The 26,953-nt window shown below is 44.4% G+C and overlaps 1 protein-coding gene across 1 annotated transcript in view; it reads right to left on the bottom strand.

Annotated features, from left to right (window-relative positions):
* DUSP8 (dual specificity phosphatase 8) overlaps nucleotides 1-23,179 on the bottom strand; it is a 92,555-nt gene extending 69,376 nt beyond the window's left edge. The window contains exons 1-2 of the mRNA XM_078682756.1: nucleotides 22,966-23,179; nucleotides 4,878-5,268 (exon numbers count right to left, since the gene is read on the bottom strand). Of these exons, the coding sequence (XP_078538882.1) occupies nucleotides 4,878-5,108 (231 nt within the window). The 5' untranslated portion in view covers nucleotides 5,109-5,268; nucleotides 22,966-23,179. The remainder of the gene's footprint in view (nucleotides 1-4,877; nucleotides 5,269-22,965) is intronic.
* Between the last annotated feature and the right edge of the window lie 3,774 nt (nucleotides 23,180-26,953).

Below are 26,953 nucleotides of genomic sequence, written 5' to 3'. Positions count from 1 at the left end.
AAGGAGTTCGCCCAACCTGTCAGCGAATCCACCGACATGCCACCCTCACAAGACCTCTGCGACAAACTGAGCAAATTTTTTCACCACAAAATCAAGAGCATCTTCGGCAACTTCGATGAAGACCACCAACACACTGAACCCTCACCAACCACCCCCGACACCATGAAGCCAATGATCGAGAACTGGACAGCCCTCTCCACCGAAGACACAGTGAAGACAAGGAACTCAATCCACTGCGGGCCCCCATGGACACCTGCCCCCACTACATTTTCAACAGAGCCGGCGGCACCATCGCACCCATGCTCCGCCACACCATCAACCGCTCCCTGGCAACGGCATCATTCCCCAACGATTGTAAACACACCGAGATCAACCCCCTCCTCAAGAAACCCTCGGCAGACTCCACCGACCTCAAAAATTATAGACCCATCTTCCTGCTCCCCATCCCAGCGAAAGTCATAGAGAAAGCCATCAACAGCCAACTCGCAACATTCATTGAAGAGCACAACATCCTCGACTCCTCCCAATCCGGCTTTAGAAAAAAAGCACAGCACAGAAACCGCCCTCCTTCAGAGGCACAGTTGGAGGTGAACTAGTATGCGTCGTGGACTATATTTCCCAGCTTGCAACCATGTAGTCAGTGTGACAGCCCATCTATAACACCCAAAGCAGAGGGCATCTGCCTTCCCACCATGGATACTCCAATGCGATACTTTATAGCAGAATAGCTTTTTTTCTTAGCTTGTCCTTTAGTTGATGACTTTGTTTCACAATCTGCGGCCAGAAAATAACCATTGGTATTGAAATCCTTGACTGTAGGGCCTAGATCCGTCACTGATGTACCGAAATTATGTTGTTTGTCATAGGTTTTCTAGAACCTCCACTTGACTATTGGACGCCTCTTGCTTGGTTTTGCAGGCTGGCTTTTTTTTTATTTTTGCAGCAACATTACTCCTTGAACTGTCTGATTTCTTTGTTCTTGTGGACATTTTGAAAATAAGACTGAAGGACATCCATGTTCCACAAAGTCTCTCAGTTTCCTTTCCTCGTGTGACCAGAGCCTGGTTACGTCACATAACACTGTTCCAGAAGGGTTAGGGGACTGGCTGACAAGAAAAAAGGTTACCCACTCTGCCCTTCTAGGACCCTCATCCACCTGTTCAGCAACACCAGTCCTACAAGCAGGCAAACAAATTCTATTTCTGGCCATACGCACCCCTACTCTCTTCCTCGCAGTTCACATTGCCCGAACCTATGAACCCATGGAGCTAACAATGCACCTTCTTTATCGGAGGACAGTTGTGGTGTTCTAATTCCTCCATTCTCCAAGGAAAACACCTGATATTTAGCTTGCTCAAGTTAAGCTGACAACAGGCTCCGGTGAACGGACAGCCTGAAACACTTAAAGCATCCCACTGTAAATCAGGGGCGGCTCCTCAGCTATGGCGTAGGAGCGTTGCCCCACTGCCACAGAGGTAAACAAAAACTAAAATGATCTTGATGCAGATACATTTATTTTTGAGTCCGGTGGCTGAGTCTTGGGGGTCAGCGGGGCCACAGTACTGAAGCACGGAGAGGAGGTGTGATGGGCACTGCTGGCAGTGCGCATGACGATTTGACCGGCCGTCTTAGGACAGCCAAACCATCAACCACACTGACATCTCGCACAGGCTCCCAGCCCCCTATGGAGCGCAAAAGTAGCGTGCTCCGCTCAATCTCGAAACTGCTCAAATGGTGATAGCAGCCTCGAGATTGGCCCACAGATGTTCTAACTGCCGTCAGCGAGAATGGTTCACAAAATTTTGTCTGTACATCAGAAACAGACACCAAAATCGGAATTGAGAGCTCGTAAAAAAAGCTGTATGGTACTTGTTACTAATGTGGTTGTCTTAAGATAGCAATTAGTAATTGGGGTGTAGAGTCCCACAGAGCTGAAAAGAGAGATTTCAGCCTATGTCTTGCCTTTAAACCTTTGAATATAGTTTATGTCTGTTAATTTGGCCCAATATTTAAAAATGTCACTCATTTTTTTAAGCTCTGTCTTGTGGCCCAGTGAAGAACAAGCTAGATGAAGCTATCTCAGCTGTAACAGGTATTTCTCGTGGCAACAATGGAGTGACAAAAAAGGAAGGAGCAATTTTGAGGGAAACCTTATGAGAATGAGGGCAATAGCCAATGAGGAGTTATTCTCTTCGCATACACCACTAACTACCTATTCTGGAAGCTAGAAAACAGCCTCAGTAAGGATGCAAAAAACACCCTGTACTGTGACTATACTCTGGGAAACAATAATGTAACCTAGTGACATGGGGTGTCTTCAGTGTGGAATTCTGCAACAACATTTCTGCAGCTCTGCATTGAAATATTGTTTGTTTCTTCAATTGTAAAGCTGTGTGATCGCTTTACTGGATTTGTACTAACCCTTCTAAAGAAGGAAGGTAAGCATTATTCTGTGCTTTCAAGGGTTACCGATGTTTGGTTTAGAGCCTCACCAGCCTTGAGTAATCAATATACATACAGACAAACACAGAAGAGTCATTGGCCAGCCTTCTTGAACCATTGGTCTGTTCACCTGTTAGCCACATTTTCTTCCACCCACCACATCATATAGTATGAGGCAATGGGTCAGCTCTCTACGACCACTGTCTCGTTTGCACTGGGAGTGAAGGCATGTTTTCTGATCAACTGTTTCACATCCTCTTGAAATGTAGAGCACTTCATCAGCTGATGAGCTTTGGCCGGAGGATCAGGCCTTTAGTTTTCCTTTTTTTAGGTCTCGGCCTAGCGAAGGTTGCGCTTGCGCAGTCTCGCTGGCGAGATTTTTTGTTTTTGAGTAGTGGGGCTTGAACCTAAACGGAGGCCAGCAATTGGAGGAGAGGGGCGTCTGTCTGTTTAAGCCCCGTCTTTTTGGGATTGAGGGGTGTGTTTTTTCGTTTCTTTCTGTTTTCTTTCTCTCCTCTTCCCATTGGCTGGAATGGAAAGACATGCTGGCCCGGGTGCTGGCTCGGCCGAGCTTTCCCTTTTCATTTCCTGGATTGCAAGCGCTGTGATTGCCCCGCACGCAAGATCCCAGGGAGGAGAAACTTATGTGACCCCCGGCCCGCAGCTTGGATAACGCAGGTATGCTCTCCCTCCACCCCGTGCCCCTTTGTTGAATGCTCGCTTTTCTTGCCTCTGTTCCCTCGTGATTGTTTTTCTGTCCTCTGTTCCCTCGTGATTGTTTTTCTGCCCTCTGTTCCCTCGTTGTGATTGTGATTCCGCCCTCTGTTCCCTCGTTGTGATTCTGCCCTCTGTTCCCTCGTTGTGATTCTGCCCCCTGTTCCCTCGTTGTGATTCTGCCCTCTGTTCCCTCGTTGTGATTTCTGCCCTCTGTTCCCTCGTTGTCATTGTTTTTCTGCCCTCTCTTCCCTCGTTGTGATTGTTTTTCTGCCCTCTGTTCCCTGTGTGTGGCTCTGTGTGTGTGTTGGGCTCTGTGTGTGTGTTGGGCTCTGTGTGTGTGTTGGGCTCTGTGTCTGTGTGTGTGGCTCTGTATGTCTGTGGCTCTGTATGTCTGTGTGTGTGGCTCTGTCTGTCTGTGTGTGTGGCTCTGTCTGTCTGTGTGTGTGGCTCTGTCTGTCTGTGTGGTGGCTCTGTCTCAGTGTGTGTGGCTCTGAGTGGGTAGCTTTTATTGTAGGTGTATCTATGTGTGGGTGGCTCTGTCTGTGTGTGGCTGGCTCTGTCTGTGTGAGGGTAGCTCTGTGTGTGTGTAGGTGGCTCTGTGTGTGTGTGGGTGGCTCTGTGTGGTTGGCTCTGTGTGTGCGGCTCTGTGTGGGTGGCTCTGTATGTGTGTGTGGGTGGCTTTTTGTGTGTGGCTCTGTGTGTGGGTGCAAATACAATAGGTCTCGCATTTGCGAGCGATTAAGCTATTGGCATTGTAAATGACAATGCCATTTATTTATGTTTTAAAAACAAAAACATAAATAAAAATAACGTCATGAGCAATGCCAATAGCGCTAACTTTAACAATGCCGAGACCATTGCAGTGTAAATGCTTGCTTTATCTGCCAAGCTTTTTTATGTTCCATGTATTTTTGAAAGAGTGCGCTGCAGCTTTAAGGTGCTACTTTCCGCTCATTTCCCAAACATTTTCCAAAGCAACTTAACTGGCTCAAAAGCTTTCTACACTTATTAGCTTTGTCATGTTTGTTTATTACTGAGTTACAGTCAACCTCTCGGAAACCCTTGTAACCCTTATGATTTGACCAACAAGTCTGTGACTATGGAGAGTTATTGCACAAAAGGGCCTCTATTTTGCCTCTTCTCAGAAAAGTGATAGGCCACTGGACCTTCCACACGGCCTATTGCTGAGACAAAGCTGTTTGTGAATGCAGTAGCCAGGACACCTCAGCTGAAAAGGTGTTCAGAGTGAAGAATCACAAATGCAGGCATGTAGTAAACACACATGCTTTTAGAACATAGAGTTGAAAAGGAAAGCAGTAAAGAGAAACCTTCAGATACACAATACATGTAAATATTCATCTATGACAGAGTCCATGACCACAGCACTATTACTTAAACAGGTCAACACAGGCACATCCTAGACTTTAATTAATCGAATAAGAACAGATGCGGGGCCAGCGGCCACCTAATGTAGGCAAAGAAACTGATAAGGGATACGAATACCAATCAGATGCAAATATAGCTCAGGTATAAAGTCAGTGATCTCAGGAGAATTAAACAAAGACAGACATGGGGTCCCTAGACTGGTTACAAAATCTGTATGATCCTGGAAAAGGCACTGAACCGATAAGATTCAAGCATACTGGACTATTTCACAAAGAGGCAACCATGAACAGGCATAACATTACTGACCACAAGCTAGAGGGTGGCATCCTTACCTTGCACTGCATTCCAGCCTGCAGGAGATCTGCCACTGCCACCTTGTCGTGCTGCAGCCTCCTCTTCATCAGCTTTGAGCAGCCAATGTTGATGGCGCCCGAAACGTGCCATGAGTTGTACTCTGAGAAGGAACGACAGTCGATGACCAGGGCCGCTGCTGGGCTCCTCCGCAGGAGACATGCCAAGGCATGGGCCTCCATTTCCTTGGGTGGCAGCAGCCCCCCGGCCATGGCAGAGCCCTCCGGAGGGCCGCCGGGTGACACCGTGGCAGGTCCAATCTGGCGCCACCAAGGTACACCACTGAGTCTGATGTAGCACTACACTGACGCACAGCTGTGAGTCCAATCTACTACCACCTTCTAATGTCCGGAACCTGTCATCATGTCAGCCCTGCAAGTCAAAGGAAAAATACTGTGCATTTAGGATGAGAAGACAGTTCTTTGCTCACACAAGTACCCTAAACAAGTGTGCAGATCGAGTCTTACCGGCAACATTAAGGTCAAGCTACCCTTAGTATTGCTGGTAAGGACAAAGGTTAGTGTGCTTAACAGTATGTCCAAAGCAAGCACAGTTACGTGTGAGAGCACATTACAAGTATATGTCCTAATACCAAGGGCACTTGCAACTTTTTGACCACAATCTTCCCTTAAGAAACTTTTCTTGTATAATCATAATTAAGCCATGGAACGCGTTTTGAAGAAACCCTCAGGGTTACATGGTAGATGCCGTACTAGCATTTGTCCTCAATGCTCTATCCATTCAGCAAACATGATAACTTTAAAGTTTAATAGTAACAATTTACAAAGATGGCTATGGTTGTGTTACCACATTTCATATTTCTACCATATGTACATCAACTGGTGCCCACCTCAACAAGCCAGCCACCACAAAAACTCGTGAATAATAAATAAACATATAATGGGAGAGGCAGAGTCAACAAGAGTAATCAACATAGCTCAGACATTCTTTATGTTGTTTATAGCCTTAGTTGTCCCTTTAAATTTTCAGATGTTTATGCATTTTTTTCAAATAAATGTGACTTTCTTAAAAACGTATTTTATTACATTTTTTCAAAAGACCTATTTTTTCCCTCTTCATGGAATTTCTTCAGGGCTGTTGACCAAAACGATACATGTTTACAACTTTAAAGGCAAACAGGCTTAACATATGAATTTTTTTAAGAAAAAACACAAAGCATTTCGTAAAGAAATACAACTTGCCATTAACGATTGCAACTGAAGACAGGGATCAAAAACATATTGTATGGTGTGCGATTTAAGATGAGAAAAGTCAGAAAAATTAAAATGGATGTCAGAGACTATTTAAATATTGTCATTTCCTGAATGCCTCCAAAAAAATGCTATGAACTAAGAAGTCAGTGGAAGTAGCAGTTCTGAGCTTTTCCGAACCGAGGAACATGTTCCAGGCATGATCAATCCTGTGGATCCTGCTCCTTTTTACATCTCACCTAAGACACCACATCCCCTGTCTCTTGTGCCAACTTCTGTTGTTACAAGGGGCTTAGATGCCTCCCATTGCTTTCCATTGGTTGGCTTCACTCTCATTCCGATTTGCTTGCTTCTAATTGGTCAGCTCTCATAGCTTCCTTCCTCTTCATGTGTGTCCTTTCCCTGGATCATGGATTACTTGTGTCCTTCCATTGTGCATTTTTCAGGTACTCATTTTTTATTTTGTTTAAGCACTCTAGAAGAATGCATGTTGTTCAACTGTCTCCTTAGTGTACCACTCCACCCCTCTGTGGTCCTCATCCAGCCCCTCTTACCCGGCGACCCTTTGTTGCCCGCCTGCATGCCCTAGCCCCTCCCTACCACCTTCCCTCCATTGTCTTTCTGCTTGCCTCCAGCCCTCCCACACACCTTCTGTTGTCAGAATGCTCCCTTGCCCATGTCCTTGCTTCCTTCCCTCCATGTTGTGTCTCTCCCTTTATCCTACTGTGTTGCCTTCCTCACTCCCTCCATCAGTGTTGCCTCTGGTAGCAATAAAAAAAAGTGCTATTGTGTAGCCAGCAGTGGAAGAGCCATAGCACTTTCTTTTTTGTTCCTCCCCCCCATCTGCCTCCGTGTCTCTCACCCTCTCTCCCTCTGTGTTGCCTTGCAGGAGCAATGAAATAAAGTGTTATGTCACAGCCAGCAGTGGTCGAGGCACATTGCTTTTTTGAAATAGCTCTTAGCCATGTTGCACAGCAGACGTGCTGCTGTCTAATATTGGTACAAAACATTGGCAAAGCTGATAGGTCTTGTAGGCGAGACAGATTGGCTTTGCCAATGCTTGGTTAGAAGAACTAGCATGTTCCTTATAGGTACAACACAAACTCGAGAAAGCACAAAACGAGGAAAGGCGGGGGGGGCAAGATGCAAAGCAGAAGTCCCCCCCACCCCCAAGGGGTTGCTCAAAAAAAGGTTCCACAAGGGCCTGCCAACACCAAGCCAGTTCTGCAAAGCAGGGGGGCGAGGGAGGGGCGGGTCACACAGTCTCTTGACCCACTTCAAATTGCTCCCATAAGCAATTGTTCAGCCCAGTTAATCACTTCCACTGCCCAAACCGGACAATACAACCTGGCAACATGATGTCGTCAAGGGCCGGGTAAGGAGAGGGCAATTGGTTCCCTGCACTGAGGGCCAAAAAGGCAACAATCAATGAATGGGGAATGAAGCAATGGAGCTTCTCGGAAGACAGATGCATCCCGTCAGGTACATGTAAAGCAGAGTCACGCCCAGGCCATCCGGCACAACGTCAGGTGTGCGGTTATACAAGTCGCACCAGACACTTCTGGCTCCTCACAATGAAGAGTCACTCTCTCAGTATCTCCCTGAACAAGAGGCACTGCGCCTGATACGTGATGATATGGGTCTCACCAGACTGTTCTTTCTGGTCACACACACAAAGAGTTGCAAATTCCGTACCTCCCTGGAAATGAGGCACAATGTCCGGTGTGCGTTGATATGGGTTGCACCAGACAATACTGGTCACACACAACGAACAGTCGCAAAGTCTGTATCTCCCTGGAATTTCACATACTCAGTCTCAGGTGACAAATCACATGCAAATTGGATAAAACATGCTTATCTAGCCGTAATGTGTCCTCTGCTTAAATATGTGTCTTAAGGATTGAAAAAGACATTAATGAACAGCTTACCCATTTTACCCTAACCTATGATTTTTTTTGCTGTATCTATATATTTCAAAATAAAATATAATGAGGGTATGCTAAACCTTGTAATTTTTGTGTATGTATATAATATATATTCCCTGAAAAAAATAAAGGTTACAGGGACGTTATAGTTAGGCTTGGATTTCACTCAAACAAAACCACAGAAATTCAGCAGGCATAGTAACATGAGCTAACTTTAACTTACACCCCGCAATGCACTGCTTATGATCTCACTTATTACATCACTCATGACATGGTCAGTGACATCACTGATGTCATTTGAGATGTCATCAGTGATAACATCATCCTGTGTGTGTGCTTCGTAAACATATCTGAAACTTAAAGATATACACTAAGCTACATCATAAGCTAAATTACTATTCTTTCTATACTAGTAATTAGTTACACCATTTCTAACATATCTAATCTGAGGGGCTGTGTGACTGTCTGTATCAATGTGTGAGTGGGGTCTGAGTGACAGTATGGGTGAGTGAGTGGATACGTAAGTAGCTGTATGGGTTAGAGACTATTGGTGAGTGTGTGAGTTGCTGTATGGGTGAGTTAGTGGCTATGTGAGTGGCTGCATAGGTGTGTAAGTGGCTGTATGGGTGACTGAGGGGCTTTGTGAGTGGCTGTATGGGTAAAGGAATGGGGTGCAGGTGGCTGTATGGGTGGGTGAGTAGCTGTTGGAGTGCATGTATAGGTAAATGAGTGGGTGTGAATGGCTGTATTGGAGAGCGAATGTCTGTGTGAGTGGATGTAAGGGTGAGTGAGTGTGTAAGTGGCTGTATGGATGTGTGAATGGGAATGTATATGGTTCGTGAGTGGGTGTGTAAGTGGTTGTATGGATGTGTGAATGGGTATGTAAATGGTTCTGTGGGTGTGTGAGTGGTTGCATAGGTGAGTGAGTTGCTTTGTCAGTGGCTGTTTGGATAAGTGAGTGGGTGTGTGAGTAGCTGTATTGGTGAGTAAGTGGTGGTGTGAGCGGCTGTGTGAGTGTGTGAGTACCTGAATGGGGAAGTGAGTGGCTGAGTGAGTTTCTGTATGGGTGATTGAGAGGATGTGTGAGTAGCTGTAAGGGTGTATGAGTGGAGTGTGTCTGTATGTCTGGATGTGTGAGTGGCTATATTGGTGAGTTGGTGCATGAGTTGCTGTATGGGTGTGTGTGGCTGAATGAGTGAGTGGCTTTATGGATGAGTAATGGGTTGTGAGAGTACTGCTATGGGTCTGTGAATGAATATGTGATGAGTTGTTTGGGAGTGGTGTATACAAAGTTCTATGGGGTGTAAGGGGTTCTGTGGATGATGTCATCAGTGATGTCATTTGAAATGTCATCAAATTACATCACTGACCATGTCATGAGCGATGTAATATGTGAGGTCATAAGCAGTGCTTTGCAGGGCATAAGTTATAGATAGCTCAGATAACTATGCCTGAGGAGTTTTACTGATTATTTTGTACGAGTGAAATCTTAGCCTAACTATAACGTCCCTGTAATCTTTGTTTTCTTACGCGAAGTATCTAAGGTTTTTAAAATTCTATTTCCTAACTATAAAGTCCCTGTAATCTTAGTTTTTTTAAGTGAATTTCTGAGGTTTTTTAAATTTTATTTTCGAACTGTAACCTTTTAGAGTGAGTTTGTGACTGAGTGCATGAGCATCTCAGTGGGTATGAGTGAGTGCCTCAATGTATATGAGTGGGTGTGTGAGTGTCTGAGTGGGCCTGGGAGTGGCTGCGTAAGTGTCTCACTGGGTGTTTGAGTTGGTGCATGAGTGTCTGAGTGGGTCTGTGAGAGAGTGTCAGAGTGGGTTTGTGAATGCCTCCATGTGTGTGTGTCAGTCTGCAAGCGAATTCATCAGTGTCTAAATTGGTGTGGGTTTGCGAATGCCTATTAGAATGTGTCAGCCAGTCTGGGAGTGCATGAGTGGGTCTGCGAGTGGATGCATGAGTCTTTGAATGGGTCTGTGAGTGGGTGTGTGAGCTGGACATGAGTGTCTGAGTAGATTTGGGAGTGGGTGAGAGAGAGTATGAGTGATTGTGTAAGTGGGTACATGGATGTCCAACTGGGTTTGTGAGTGGGTGTTAGAGTGTCTGAGTTGTTCTGTGGGTGGGTGCATGAGTGCCTGAGTGGGTTCTGCTTATTTTCTGTCTTTTTCTGCTCACTTCTGACTTTTATTCTGCTTCTTTCTGCTCGTTGCTGACCTTCATTATGTCTCTTTCTCCTCGTTTCTTACCTTTAAATTGCCCCTTTTTGCTAATCTTTTACCTTTTATTTTGCCTCTTTCTACTTGCTTCTGACCTCTATTTTACCTCTTTCTGCTCGTTCCTGATCTCTGTTTTGCCTCTTTCTGCCGGCCTTTAGTTCACCTTTTTCTGCCAGATACTGATCTCTATTTGGCCTCTTTCTGCTCGTTGCCCGCCTTTACTTTGCCTCTTTCTACTTGTTGCGGGCCTTTATTTTGTTTCTTTCTGCTAGTTTCTGACCTTTATTTTGCCTCCTTCTGCTCATTTCGGATCTCTATTTTGCCTCTTCCTGCTCATTGCTCTTTCTGCTCGTTTCTGACTTTTTTGCCTCTTTCTGCTCGTTTTTACCTTTATTTTGCCTCTTTCTGCTCGCTTCTGACCTTTATTTTGCCGTTTTCTGCTCATTGCTGGCGTTTATTTTGCCTCTTTCTGCTCATTGCTGACTTCTAGTTCACCTCTTTCTGCTTGTTGCTGGCCTTTAATTTGAAACCTGTCCCAGGATGCTTTATTCCAGTCCAGGAAAGACATGGCTTGGCAGTTCGGGCTGGAATGTTGCCATGAGGAACAGGGTCAAGACTGAATTGCATATTGCTGAGTCTGAATGGGGTTGGCGAAGTGAGCTACAGAATAATGATGGACTCAATCCAGATCTGTGACTGAGGATGAAAGACTGGAAAGTTTCAGCGCTCCATTCATAATTCTCCTTGTGTTTCCTCCTGCTCATTTCTGATCTCTATTTTGCATCTTTCTGCTTGTTGCTGACCTTTATTCTGCCTCTTTCTGCTCGTCTCTGACCTTTATTCTGCCTCTTTCTGCTCGTTTCTGACCTTTATTCTGCCTGCTTCTCATCTTTTATCTTGTCTCTTTCTGGTTGTTGCTGACCTTTAATCTGCTTTTTTCTTCTCATTTATGACCCTTATTCTGCCTTTTTCTTCTCTTCTCTCAAGACCCCCACGGCCCTAGCCTGCTCCAGACTCCTGCGAGAGTCAGCATTGGTCCCACAAGCAGGGAGATACTTGAAATAGCAGCTCCCTGCTTGCGGGAGTAATGTTTTCATATGTTTCCCTGCACACATATTTGCATGCAGAGAAACAGATGAAAACTCTGCTTTTTGCGACCTAGAGCTTTTTGACAGCTCAGGCTTGCAGAAGGCAGAGTTATGTTTGCTTTTGCTTGGTGGGAGCAGTCACCTCCCACCAAGCACAAGCGAACAGCTACCTCCCAAGCGTGGGCACCTCAGGAGGTAGCAGGAGCCAGCCCGGGGGGAAGGTGATCCCCAGGGCCATCCATGGCTCCATGAGGGGGGCCACTCAGCCCCCTTCCAATGTTTATTCAAGCCCCGGGGAGGTGGTCGTCCTCAGCGTCGGAGGGCCGCGATGGATGCCCTTCATCAGTTTCTTTGAGCCTTTGGGAGGTGGCGGTCCCAGGGCGGTGGGGGGTGTGGGCGCCCCTGTATTTATTTTACATTGTTTGTCCCGGGTAAGTTGCGGGCCCGGTGGGACCACCCGCATACATATTATACAGTACACCGGGGGGGTGCAGTCTCCAGTGCTGCAGGGGGGATGTGTCGGCTCCCCCGCATTAATTTTACATTGTTTGCCTAGGAGGTGTTGGTTTCCAAGGGAGTGGGCGGACCCAGTGGGCCCGCCAGCATACATATTATACAGTGCCCCTGGGAGGTGGCGATCCCCTAGTGCAGAACCCCCTGCTTTTATTTTACATTGTTTGCCCCAAGGAGGTGGTGGTCTCCGAAGATGCAGAGGGTGGGGTTGTGTGGGCCCCCATGAATTTTCTTCTTGTTTGCCCCTGCCCAGGGAGATAGGGGTCCTCTGGGCTAAAATATGTCCTTGGAGCGGGGCCCCGTGCACCCCTCTCCTTTTTTTCTACTATAAAAAACTCACACACCCTTAGGATTTGGCCCACCAAGGATGCTCAATTACAAAGAAGTGCGGGCTCCTGTGCTTTTTTTTTTCTTTTTCATTTTTGACGATTTTCACAATGTGGATGTGACTTGGCAGCAAAAAATGTTTTTGTGTTTTTTTGCCGTGGAGGGGTTCCAAGGGTCACCCCAAATCCAGGGCTTAGGGGTCAGGGTATTCCTACCCTTACGTTTTTTGGGGGGGACTCAGTTGGAGCAGAGTTCCAAGATGTCTGCCACCATATGCTAGTTGAGTGTTAGCAGCCAATTAGCCAATCAGAGCTCTGGATTTTCCTGCACGAGCTCGTTATTATTTGTGAAGTCCCCGTGGCCAGAGATACCACTAACTGCATTTTTTTTAATTTCTCAACTACTGAACGGATTCACACCAATTAAGACAAAGCAGCATCGGTGTAACCAAATCTACCTTTCTGCTAAATTTGGTGTAATTCCGTTCAGCGGTTCGGGCTGTAGGCATGTTGACAAGTCCTAGGAGAATTAACATGGGAAGACGCACTTTAACCCCCTTTTTCTTGGCCACCGCTCAACGGATCATCCCAAAACTTTCCATGCGCAACAAGATGATTCACTGGCACTCTTTTTTGGGGACACTGCGTGAAGATTCGTCAACCGGTGTCAAAGTTATAGGCAGTTATAGAAAGATGGTCCTAACTATACCTACCTAATGCCAGTAGGTAACAGATACATAAATAAGTATATATATGTGTGTGTGTGTGTGTGTGTGTCGCTTCAAACAGTTTCAGACATACCTCGACCTCACTCTTGGAGACACCTAGCTCTGTGTAATGGTACTTTTATTTTACTCTGGAGTGAAATTAGGTGCATGGGAACAGATTGGACAACTTTGGTTGTTTTTTTTGTTTTACTTGGAGTAAGTGACAACTGTGCTTATTGTCTCTACCCAGTTTCAGACATAGTGCCAAATAGTATTTGGATGTCCATTGACGTTTACTTGCCAATATACCAACAAGACGCATTCAAATTTTGACTATCAGCACAATTTCTTCAACTACAAATCTGGTAAAAATACACAGAGATATATATATATATATATATATATATATATATATATATATATATATATATATATATATATATATATATGTATCACTGAAAAAACCATAGGTTATAGACCATATATAGTTAGGAATTAGCATTTACAAAACCTTATTTTACTCACACAAAACCATTGAAATTCCATATATAGTTAGTTGCACTAACTATATATCGCGCACCCGCCATCCACTGCTGATGATGTCACATATTACATCATTCATGACATGGTCAGTGACATCACTGATGACATCACTGATGACATCTCAAATGACATCACTGATGACCACTGATGACAACATCCAGTGACTGTATGTTTCTGTAAAGTTAAAATACGATGCTTTTCAGCACCCCCTGTGTGGGGTAATATGGCGGATTGTTGCCTCTCTCTGTTTCTTTCCTCCCTATCTCTTTACTTCCTTGTTTTTTCATCTCTTCTTTCTCAAAAATCTGAATAAACAAATATTTTATAAAAAAAAAATATGTCTTACATATTGAAGAATGAGTGGATGTATAAGTGTCTGGATGAAGGATTTAGTAGGTGCATGACTGACTGTATAAGTGAGTGATTAGGGGCCAGATGTAGGTAGGCTTTTACCGGGTGGTAACGGCCGAATTCGGCCGTTACCACCCGGTAAAAGCAATTTGACATGTAGGTCCCTGTAATTTACAGACTCGGTAAATTTACCGAGTATGTAAAATACCGAGTCGGTATCATTTCTGATTCCGGACAATTGGTATGTAGGTGGGACTCTTCTGAGTCCCACAAGCAGTACCACATCGGTATTTTACCATCAAATACTACTTGATGGTAAAATACCGTTTCTGGTGTGCATGCACATGTGTGCATGCACACCTATGCCATATGACAGGCAGACCTGCCCTTAGGGCAGATATGCCTGCCACATGGCACCCGAGCCTCTTTTGGGGGTGCCAGAGGGTGTCAAAGTGACACCCCCTGCACCCTTGTGACAGTCGGTATTTTCCGATGTGGTAAATACCGACCGGTATATGCCCAATCAATCCTATGGGCTTCAAAGCCCATAGGAATGCATGGGCATTAACTGGTCGGTATTTACCACATCGGAAATTACCGACTGTTTCCGATTCGGTAATTGTACATCTGCAATTACCTACATCTCGGTATTTTTATTTTCCGACCTCTTAAATACCGAGTCGGTATGACTCGGTATTTAAGAGGTCGGAAAATAAAAATTACCTACATCTGGCCCTAGATGTGTCTCACTGAGTGCATGGGTTAGTGACTAAACTGTTTTAAATTGTGCATCATTGTGTCTGTTGTTCTGTAATCTGATGCATGTGTTGATCATTAGCTATATGACTAACTATATGGGTTATTGATTAGTTGCCCAAGTATTTGTATGGGAGACTGAGTGTGTGTGTGGGTGTCTGGGAGGTGTATGACTCTGTGCATAGATGTGTGAGCAGTTGATTCACTAGATGTATGGGTTCAAAAGTGCATGTGGAAACAGCTGTATGGGCGGTTGACTGTGTGCATGAGTATATTGGTGAGTGAATGGATATCTCAGTGCTACATGTCAAAGTAAGTACATATGTAAAACACAGTACATGTGAGAGTTGACATATATAAATAACTGTACATAAGAGCCAGTGAATGTGTGAGTGGCTGTATGGAGTATTGTGAACTTGTATCAGGGATTGTATAACAGAGTAAATATGTGTTATTATATGTTTCAATAAGTAAGGTGTGTATAACTATATAGTTGAGGAAATGGAGGTGTGATTGATTCTTTGCAAGACTGACTAGGTGTGTGAGTAACTCCATGGATGAGTGACAGTCTGTGAGTGTCTGTTTACAATGAGTGTATCTAAGGTTATATTAGAGTCTGAAGAGGTTCATCGTATCATCACATGATTGATGTCATCAGTGATGTGATCAGTAATGTCAAATGAGATGTCATCAGTGATGTCATCAGTGATGTCATTTGAGATGTCATCAGTGATGTCATCAGTGATGTCACTGACCATGTCATGAATGATGTAATATGTGACATCATCAGCAGTGGATTGCGGGTGCGCGATATATAGTTAGTGCAACTAACTATATATGGAATTTCAATGGTTTTGTGTGAGTAAAATAAGGTTTTGTAAATGCTAATTCCTAACTATATATGGTCTATAACCTATGGTTTTTTCAGTGAATTTTCAAGGTTTTGTAAATGCTAATTCCTAACTATATATGGTCTATAACCTATGGTTTTTTCAGTGAATTTCATAGGTTTTTTAATAGCAAATCTTTATAGTTTTAAAAAATAATAAATTTTAAATCGAATTTTATATTGTATAATTATGTCATTTTTTTTTAATTCTTTTTGGTGTGCTCCCGGGGCGCGGACCGGTGAACGCACGGGTAAGCGCAATCTTGCGGCGCGCCCCGGGGCGCGTACTGATGAGCGTCCCGATAGCGCTATTGCCGCGAACGAAAACAACATCGTGACGTATTGCGTAGCCGCCACGCCTGGCGTCATAAGACACGTATCGCGTAGCCGCGAGATGCGTCTTACGACGCACCGCGTAAGCGCACCCGGAAGCGCATACGATCGCGCAACGTAAACGCCCTGATGCGCTTACGAAACACGCCCGGGGACGCGCCCCGGGGCGCGTAGCGTAAGCGCGTCAAACCATGTGACTTTAAAATAACACTTTTCATTGGTTCAGAACTTTTTTTTTTCCAAATTGTGTGAAACCCACCCATTTCTCTCACTATTGCTTTGTACTTGGAGAGAGCAAGAGCTGTTCTGTGTACTGTGTTCATCTCCTACTTTTCTGATCTACAGCAATGGCTGCAAGAGAGTCATCCAGCAGTGATTCCGATGGATTTTTAGATGAGGACCCTCCTCAGCAGAAGAAAAAAAAACATTTCATCTGGAAATTTTATGACATCCCTGAAGGACAAAAAAAAGTCAACGCTCCAAAAGTAACCTGCAAAATATGTGGTAGTAGTTTATCCAGAGGCAATCCTCTGAAAAAATATAGTTTTGGGAATGCCAATTTAATCAGGCATGTCAAAAGAAGACACCCTAACAACTTTGCCAGGGAGAGTGTCAGAGAGCTGGCACGGAATTTACCCACAGATGGCGGCAGCACCTCCACTGGTGGAGCAACACCTTCGGGACCACCCCATGGAAGAATGGTCCCTAACATTCAGCCGGTGTTTGCAGGCATCAAATTTCTGTGCACGGAGTGTGACGAACTGCTCTGCTATGGGGAGCAGAGTGTTGAACTCATTGCCATAAAGAAACAGCAACACAGCTGCCCTGCCAGTCCCTAAATTTTCACATTTTTTTGCTCCTGTTGAGCAGTTTTGGAATCCCTGTTTTTGTTTTTCCCCTGACAAAAATCCCAAAAAAATATAAAATCGTTTTAAAAAGTCTAAAAAAATATAAAACAACAAAAACAAAAAAAAGTTCTTTTCAGAACTACCTCCAATTTATAAAAAAATGCTTTTTTTTTTTTTTTTAAAAAAGTGTCATTTTTTATCTCCATGGTACGCTCCCCCGAACGCTCCCCGGTGCACGTACCGGGCGCTCCCCCCGCGAAAATCGAATTTAAAATTTTTTTTTTTTTTACCCGCGGGACCCTTTTATGGCCCCCACATCAAAACTAGGGGGTCAGGGGGGTGTACCCTGCCCCCTTTTGCTCATTTCCCCCTTTGATTTTTGCCACCTCTTGTGTCTCAATCCTACCGAGACACAAGATGGCGGCCGCTGCGGACTGTTTCGAATGTTTACAGACACCTGAGAACCAATCAGCTTGCTGTGCGCAAGTCGCGTGGCGCGCCCTGAGCGCTCCCCGGTACGCGCACCTGGGCGCGGCTCTAGATATATATCTTTTTTAAACCTAATTTACTCAAAATTCACAGGAGCACATATCTTGAGACCTAGCAAAGGCACATCGGGCAAACAATATCTACAATTTTGCCAAGTTTCGTGGAAATCCATTCAGCCGTTCGAGCTAAAAGTGAGGCCAACCGCCCTATGGAAAAATGAATGGGAAAAACGCGTTTTGGGACCCCCCTTTTTTCTCGGCCCCCACTTGACAAAACCCCCCCAAATTTTCAGAGGCTGCTCAGAAACAAAATGTTCCATTTTCCTGAAAATTTCAGCCAATTCCGTCCACAAACGCCAAAGTTATTAGACATAGAATTTTCAAAAATCCCATAGAGATAAAATCCTAACTATATATACCTACTGGCGACCGCCAGTAGGTAATATATATATATTTACACACATACACATTGAGACATAGATACTATAGATATTATGCTACCCAGGATAGAAATGAATCCTTCATCACTTTTACGATGTTCAAACTAATGGTGGTCAAGGAAGAGATGCAGCTGTAATTAGGTAGGTCCCCTTTTGCTTTTCTTCACTCTTTTTCCTTTGTGTTATTTTTTTTATTTGGTACTTTTCCTTTTTGTTTCTTCTCCTTTCTTGAAAGGGCAGCAATAGTTAATTGGATGGAACGACTGATGTACTAACTATATAAGAATAACTTTAAATGTCAAAGATCATAAGGCTGCTATGGAGCACTTCCCTCAAAGCTACTTGTAAAAACTGCCCAGTGCCAATACCATATGGTGCTGACACTTTTCTTCAGTTAGTGGGTGGAACTCGCACAGCTTGTTCAAAACGATAAAGTTGCACAGTTTTTATGTATTAGTTTACTTTTCTTCAGTTGCCATTGTTTATGGCAAGTTTTATTTCTTTATTATATGAACTTCGTTTTTTGTTTTTTTAATGGAGATGTTTAGCCCGATTGTTTTTAATGGTTGTAATTATGCATTATTGTGGTCAACAGCCCTCAAGACGTTCTGTGAGGAGGAGCGAAATGGGTTGGCTGTTTTTTTAATTAAAAAAATCCCTGGGAAAATTGAATAAAATACGTTTTTAAACGACATGTATTCGAAGAAACTGAATAGACGTCTTCAATTCTGAAGCAAAAAACAATGCTATGCATCAAAAACTCTTTTTATACAAGGATGTCTAAGGTCCGTTGATTACAGATATTGAAAGTGTCTCTCCCATTATAGGTTTTTATTGGCATCCGTATTGGCATCAGACACACACTGTACAAGTTCGAGTAAGTAACAGGTATCCACCACATAACCTTTCGTTTGCAGCACTTACCCATGTGTGGCAACTACACATGATGAGTACACATTATGCACTACACCTTCGAAGTGCACTACATCTGGTGATTGTTTACACTGTATGCTATTCCTTATGAACATTTGCAATGTGTACTACTCTTGAGAAGTACACACAATGCACTCCCTTCCCTTCCTTTTGATCTCAGGTCTCTTACTGACTATTCCGCCTTCCGTAAAGCTCTGAAGACCTTTTTATTTCTTCAGGCTCTTCTTTAGCAAACTGCCTATTCCCCAGCTGTTGTTTTTAGTTGCTGTCCTCGCTCAGTAAGTCGCCTTCTACTTTAGCGCCAAGAAACCGCCCAGGTGTACGTTGCGCTCAATAAATATTTTAAAACAAACAAACAAACACTACTCCAATTATTGTATGCTTTATAAACTACACTTGAGGACGGCACAACAGGTGCCCGACTCAAAACTGCACTAGGAAAAGTTGAGACGTCTTCCAAACACAAGGATGACAATCTCCAGTAAATGCATATTGATAAAATGCTAGAATGGGAGGCAGATCCTTTCGCACTCTTGCAGCTAAAAATTGGAATACCCTCCCCATGAACATCAGACGAGATAAAAATGAGGCATCCTTTAGAAAATTGCTGAAAACCTATCTATTCACTCTCTAATTGCTTGTCTTTTTGGTTCCACCCTCCTAAAACTCTCTCTCCACAGCGCGGGGACACGCCGGGAGGCGTCACCAGGTGCTTTACAAACCCCTATAATAATAATAATAATAATAATAATAAATTAACACACACAACAATCAAACCTGGAGCTGTCCAGCAATCCCACTATTGACACCACATCAGAAGCTAATGAATTACTCGCCTACAACACACTAGATCCACACTGACCACTACCATTCAAGCACAACAGTGACAGACTCCATTAGACACACACTGAATAAAACGCACCGTAAAACAATCCCAAACTTACTTTGTCTCATGTTCAAAATACCAGTCAAATATTCCCATCTGTACAGAATTACAACTCAGGTGAATCCTGTGGCTATCTACACTACACTTCCCCACATTTTTAATCCATGGGGTGATTTCCCTTGCAACATGATACTTCTCCCACATCACAGCAGTAGGGTACTCTCATGCAACTTCTTATGACTAGTTACCAATCATCCCCATCTTAACACATCATTGGGTACTCCCCCATTCAATTACTCGTAACAGGGCAAATGTGCCTATCTTTGCATACCACAAGGTACTCCCCGATAAAAGCTCTAACGACAGGGTATCTGCTCTTTCCCCAGTTTACTACACCCGGATCTATCGCAACAGGGCCCTACTCTACCCTGAAACCATGAAACTTTGACAGGCATAATCAGCATGTATCTATCTATACAACACACAGATGGCCACAAACAGCTAACAAGACTGCAGATTCGAAAATATATAGAGTAAAAAAAAATGCTCACATTGTAATCTGAAAACACCATATTGGTGGATATCATACTTTAATGCCTCCAGGCCTAGTCCTACTCCTCTTTCTAACTTAGTAGGCAATGGGTAGACTTTCTTTAATATCTCCAGACCTGTCCAGATCAAACAGCAGCTTGCTGAACCTTATTCAGAATGCCAAAGTCTACATAATCAGCGGCTCCACTCCAACACCCAGGTATGGATATAAGCCACTGGCAAGTCTCTCTCATGAGCAAGATGTGAGGCAATGCCCCCAAGCACCACAGTCTCTTCATCCACTGCTGGCAGACTTACGCCAGAGAGGAATGTGCCAATTTACCAGGTGGTGCACACTGTCACAAGACCTCCGTCCAACGCCTTGACCACAAGGACAGCCGGAGGTGCGCCATCTCCTCTGGTTACTCCGTGCCATAAAATATGTAGAATGCACATAGGACCGGCCAACGGCATGGGCACGGGCCGTCTGAGCTTCCACAACACACCAAGTTTCTATTACATCATTCAATATCAACATTCCAGACAGAAGCTCAGAAATACAGGAAATGGGAACACAAGATACCACACTATGAACTTCACCTGACTATATGCACTTGCTAACTATACACTATGTACTACACTTCATAACTATGTAGTAGGTGACTCCTAGTGCAAAACACATTGCTAGCCTAGACAGTTAGTGCGACTCAATTGTGTGTAGTCTGGGACATTCTATTGCATCAGCACAATGAAGGCAATTGCATATTCCAAGTTATCTGAAATGATGGCCTGGGTAGAGGCTTGCCATACAGATGGAGACCGGCCTCCAATGCGGCTAGAGTGCACAGTAACTCCACAATTGGTAACTTTACATCTGCATCTGTTCACAATGCGCATGTGCAGCAGCACGACTTTCACCATAATAGACTGGTGTGTGACGTCCCCTCATACCATACTCTTATAGTGTAATGCAATCAGTTAAAAACCCATGTGCAGGGACGGAATGGTAATGCGGGCACTCGTGCATTGGCCGAAGAGCCAGTGTCTCAGTGCCCTCTGTGGGCCGTTTTTTTCCCCCTTCGAAGTCCAAAGAGAGCACTGGACAGGGAGAGTAAAGCAGCCTCGCTGGGCGGCCATGTGATATGGCAGTTCAGCGATTATCAGCTGATGCCTCCCCTTGACGCCCTGCCTTCCCAAGCAATCACGCTGATGGTGGGCTGAGGAGTGGGTGATTGTGTGCCACAATCAGACTCCCTGGGGGCCAGGTTTTGCTCAGGCCATTGAACCATTTTCACCTCTGCCTCCCCCCCCTGGGGCCCACGCGGCCCAGAAACAGTGTTAGCATTTGACACCTCGCCCACAGCCCTTCTCATTCAGGGCATAGTGGGTGAGGAAGAATGGGTCTCGCTGTGGGGGCCATGTGATGTGTACTCACACCATCTTCACCTCGAATGTGGGCCACTTTTTTTGGCAGAGTCCAGATCAACTTTTGATCCCAATCCGACCCTGGCCATGTGTGATGCAATAAGATGAATCTTTTATGATATCTGCCAGCTGTGAAGTAAAGTGTCTCCATGATGATTCTGGTAGTCCTAGCCCTTTCTCTCTTTCTCTGACATTCAGTTGTGAGGGAGGGAGAGCAGGATGACAGATCACGATAGTCTGGAAATTCCAGTGCTGTAACGTTATCCCTGTATGTGCTAACACAACGCCTTTTCTTTGGTTTCACGACCTATTTTAAATAAACCAAATGTTCTTTAAGTTTTGGCCTGGTGTTTTGATATCTTAATGAGTGACACATTGTGAGAGAATATTGGAATGGAATAGCCACAATCCTCAACCCTGGGGTTTTCAAGGCCGTGAGAGCCCTGGGCATATATGAGTTTTAAGAACTGTTGGCCTGAGCAGAACTAATGCAAAAAATAGCTAAACTGGTTAATTACAGGTCCTTGTGGTATGTAAGAGGTGGCCACACCGGAAAAACCTCACGCAGCTCCTCTCCCATGACCTGATCCGACCTCTCTAAGATCCCATTCGGGATAACTCTGGCCCAGAACGGGGGCAAGCTTTGTGTTTAGGCTTATGCTTAACTGAATTGTTTTGGACTACTGGGATATACACTTGAGTTGTGTGTACATAGTGAATTAAAGGACAACGTTCCTCGATGTATTCGAGTAAGAGGCTAAACGAATGTTAAATATACTGATTGATAATAACTGTAGGTTGAGATGAGAAGGACGTTAAAAAGAGGGAGGGGGTTTACGGAGAAAACGTTAGCACCTCCTCCCACCCAGCTGGACAATAGGCTGGGTTTCAATTGTATGTTCAAATTACTACTACAGCACTGAACCCCATTGATATCCATCCAGTGGTGTGTGAGATCCTAGATGTGTCCAGCTATATTTGGGTGGGCTCACATGGATTGGGTAGAAGTGTACGCCTCTGGGTGACTCTCACAAGTCACGACCGTCTCCCCTTAGAACCGCAACACAACGAGGTTGTACGAACCACTCACAAAATGCGATGAAAGACCCTCCAGTCTCATCATGCCTGCTCTTCGCCGTACCTTTTTAAAAAAAAAATAGATTTACCACTATCTAGCAGCGTTCTTCTTTGCACTCTTGGCAGGTGGGATGACAAAGCCAAACCTGGCGAAAAAACGCGGCAGGTATGCCCTACTAGTTAGGGGCTCCTTACCTTGTGCACAGGGCAGCAGGGTTGGTGGTGGGGGACTGGTTGTTATCTGTCGGCTGTACATGGCCCTGCCACTCTTAGTGGTTGGAAGCTCTGAGCTGTGGGTGGCAGTGTTCCACTGACGACAGCGGCCTTACATAACACACAGGCGTGCCCTGGCGCGTCTGTAGTATGGATGATGGCTAGCAGCTGTAGGTGACAAAGGGCAGGGTCTGGTGGGGTCCCAGCAGTGCCACTGAATTTACCTCCCACGGACGGATGCCCTGGTGTTGATGGAGTGGCCTCTTGGTGAGGCTGAAGGCCAGGGCTGTAGGTGGTGGGCCTCTGGCGGGCTCGGGGTGAGATGGGGGGGAGCGGGGGTCCCAGCAGCAGCCCTTGGGCTTACCTGGCATCGGTGCGTGCCCCTGTCGCTAGGGGGTACTGCTGCTCGGGCCCCCCCAGCGTCGGCTGCCTGGGCAGGTGCGTGATGCAGGAAGGCGGGGGTGGTCCGTTGCCCCGGCCGTGACGCGCCTGTGCCCTCCTCTGCTATTAATGGCTGACGTGGGGTGCCCGTTCCGAGGGGGCACGCGCACACGACAAGGCGCGCTCGCGACACGCAGGCCTGCGAGTCCGGAGGGGATCCAGGAAGCCAGGCTCGGGATTGTTAAAAATAAAACTGCCCCAGGGAGGGAGGGTGAGGAGTGAGGTCATCCCCAGGAATAATATTAATGCCAGAGGAAAGTAGAGCCACTGACGTCAACGCCAGCCAATCAGAAGGCCGAGCTCCGGGAGCTGGGATGTCAGAGCACAAGGCTGTCAGCTGCGGATTAAAGCAAAGCCTCTTAAAAGGGCCAGCGCTGCGCGGGCCCACAGACCATTTAAAGGGGCGATGCATAGGGGGGCGTGTCAGCAAAATGTGCTGAACGCACAAAGCACCAGTGACTAGGAGAAGGGTTGCTTTGCGTGGGGGACAGTGAGCTGCACAAGGGGGTGTCTTTCACCACAGTAGACAGGAAAATTATAGAGATGTAAAAAAAAAACGATTTGCGGAGGAAAGTGAAGGGGGAATGGGGTGTGGAAGAAGGATGTCAAAAGAATATGTTAAATGGAAAATCTTAATTATGATAATGTAGGGAAAGTGCGTATCGGGCGTATAAGAGGCATTCGGACAGAAGAAGCGAGCGAAAGGAAACAAATACCGTGATTGCACACAATTATAAACGATTAGGAGTGTGAAGCAAAATTGCACACAATTAAAAACGATTAGGAGCGTCAAGCAAAATGTACAATATAAAACAACTCAGAAAAAGGCAACCTTTTCATTGATATAGTAAAAATCTTAATGTACACATAAGAGAAGAAAAACGCACATCAACGTGAAAACAACTCAATTGTAACGAAAAAGAAATAGCTTGTTTGTGTAAATAATACACCGGTAAGGCAAATCTCCAAGGATAGTACAAAGAGGTGTTTTGTGGTGCTCTGCTGGGCTGCATCTTATCGTTTATTTACTTGATCCACTGACGTGCTGATTGATATATTTTGATCGAGACCGTTATTGTACCCAGCATATGTCATGCTCCTAGACCCAGACCCGCCATTTGTGTGTATGAGATGAGCTGGATCTGCAGAAAGTTGTTATATATATATAACCACAGTCCTGCACATTTCTGATGTATTTTCTATGCATCAGACATGTTAGATCACGTGTTTATATATTGCCTTGAACATGTATCTCCTCCCTCTCATGATCATGATGTTTTAAGATTTCCTAGTGTCTTGTTGCTAAAATGGGTGTAATTTCTGATATTTGTATGTTACCCTTGTCTTCATTGCTTGATTTTGCTCCTGAGCAAGTGTCACTCACTGTGGTTGAAATGTCACTCATAATCACACTGAAATTAGAAAAATGTCACACATAGCAATCTGACACCTTGGCAGCTATGTTTGTACACTGGGTGCTGACAATTTTAGATTCCTGTTGGGCTTGTAGCTAGGCTTTTTTTTGCATCCGACCTTGTGACCATGACTTTATATAGTATTTAATGTATTATCTATAGATTTGCATTCGTTGCTTGCAATAATTGATTGTTTTTTGGATGCATGTGGCTATTTGAATATGTGAAACGCCTCTGAATTCATATTTTGCCTAGACAAGGTGTTTTCTTTGCTGTGGTATTATATTGGCACTTGCCCCGGAATTTTTGTTGTGATATAATATGGGCATTTGACCAGGATATATATATATTTTTGCCCCTGTAGTGGGTTGGGACTTTACTAATTTTGCAAACCACATACACAGGGCACAAGTCGTAAAAAAGAAGTGGGGGGATGCTGTCACCGGAAGTGACGTCACGACAGGAAGTGATGTCAAGGAAAGTGGTGTTTTCGCTTTGCACCTTCAAAAGCAAATGAGTCAATATGATGCACTATGTGAGTAGCACTATCCAAAGGTATCACGAGTGGACTGTGCAGGGGTATTAGACCTTTATGTGTACTGTTATCGGGTACAATCTTAAAAGGCACCTCAATCTGAAAACTATGAGAAACAGTACACAAGAAGACTCATATTTTAAAATCTTAATTATTATAAGACGAAGTTCAATGAAAGGAAACGTAAGGAGGCAAGTACCTACCAGATACTGAGAATTCTGGTAATCTGTCAAAACGTATCTCTAAATTTGAAACCAAGTTATATTTCTCTACACATCAATTCTGTATAATATTACTCTGTACTTCTAGCCTGACTTGGTTCTTGAAAAATTGTCAGTCATGCCTGCTCGCGCCTCCCCCACCCGGTAGCTCCCAAGCGTGCTGAAACTAAGTTCCTGCATTTGCTGCTGCTGCGTGTGTTGATCTATGAATCAGTGAGAGGCTGTTTTTAGTACTGTATGTGTGTGTGAAAATGGGTTTCAGAATTGTATTGTGGTAGTTGGTGTGGGTGCTTGAAAGGTTATATGGGAAGTGAGTGGGAGCATCAGAGATTTTGTGGATGATGCCATCAGTGATGTCTTCAGTGATGTAATTTGAGATGTCATCAGTGATGCCACTGACCATGTCATGAGTGATGAAATATGTGAGGTCATAAGCAGTGCATTGCGGGGGCAGGAGTTATAGTTAGCTCATTAACTATAACGTCTGTTTTTTTCTGGGTTTGTACGAGTCACACTTGAGCCTAACTATAATGTCCCTGTAACCTTTGTTTTTTTCAGTGAATTTCTACGTTTTTTAAAATGCTAATTCCTAACTATAACTGCCCTGTAACCTTTGTTTTATTCAATGAATTGTTAAGGTTTTTTGAGTGCTAATCTTATGGCAAAGCACAAAGCACAATATTATGCATACCTCTTTAAATGCAAACTCACAGCAGCAACATCAACAATTAAAAAGAACTTAGAATAAGAATCTATTAACATTCCATTCTGTATATAACTCCTTGTCAGGAAGCCACCTTCCTTCTTTGTTGCAGCTCACAGCCCAGATAAGTATATTGAATTTGTCTTATAAGTATGACAGGTGTTGTTTTAATGCGTATTTGACGGATGGGCATGGGAGATTATAATGTCATAAGATATTAACATGACAATAAGCTGCAGCGGTAGCTAGTAATGACTCTTTAATAGCCATGCTTATGTGTTGGTGTGAAAACGTAAGATACATTTGAGTGGTTTTGGCGGAGAGGAGTTCCGCGTAGAAGTCATGAATTGGTGTAATTCATGATGGGATTCATAGTAAAATCCCTTGAGGCTTTACCGTCAGATTTCACTGCGAGCACAAGCGAGCGAGTACCGCGCTGTCAAGCTTTCAACGCGTTTCAAAAAGAAAACTTACCTTGAGTGTCCATTTTGGGCTGGCACAAGTGATTGCCTCGCATTAAGCCTGTGCTGCTTCTGTTGTCCGCTTCTGCGCTCGAGCGAGTTAGCATTGAACACGAGAGGCAGACTAATTAAAAGAACCTCGCTGAGCAGGTGGCAGCCTTTATTTTTGCCTTCATATTTGCACGGCGGATCAGCCGTAGACCCTTATGTATCTTTCTTCTTTCTTTTTTCTTCCTCTGGAGCAGGCACGCGAGATACCCCTTAATTTTACACAATTGGACCTGCCTTTGGCCAACATTGTGAATGGTACCTATAATTCTAATACCACCACTGTTCGTTAAGGAACCCTTTAGGTATTTTGAAATACTGCCCCATCATGGTTCCTTTCCTTATAATACATTAATATTTTCGTATTTTGAGTGGTCTACTAGCAGCTTATTACACTACACATGTTTTTGATTTTTAGGGGGCCTGCGTATTCTGTAGGCTCTCATCTGGACTGCAAGACGTGGTCTGCGTTTATCATATGATTTTCCATTTAGTTGAGAGCACGTATGGAACAGGAAGCTATCCACC

Source organism: Lissotriton helveticus, chromosome 3_1 (genome assembly GCF_964261635.1).
Source record: "Lissotriton helveticus chromosome 3_1, aLisHel1.1, whole genome shotgun sequence".
Classification (NCBI taxonomy): domain Eukaryota; kingdom Metazoa; phylum Chordata; class Amphibia; order Caudata; family Salamandridae; genus Lissotriton; species Lissotriton helveticus.
Note: the sequence above shows the minus strand (reverse complement) of the source record. Positions and strands in the feature narration are given on the sequence as shown.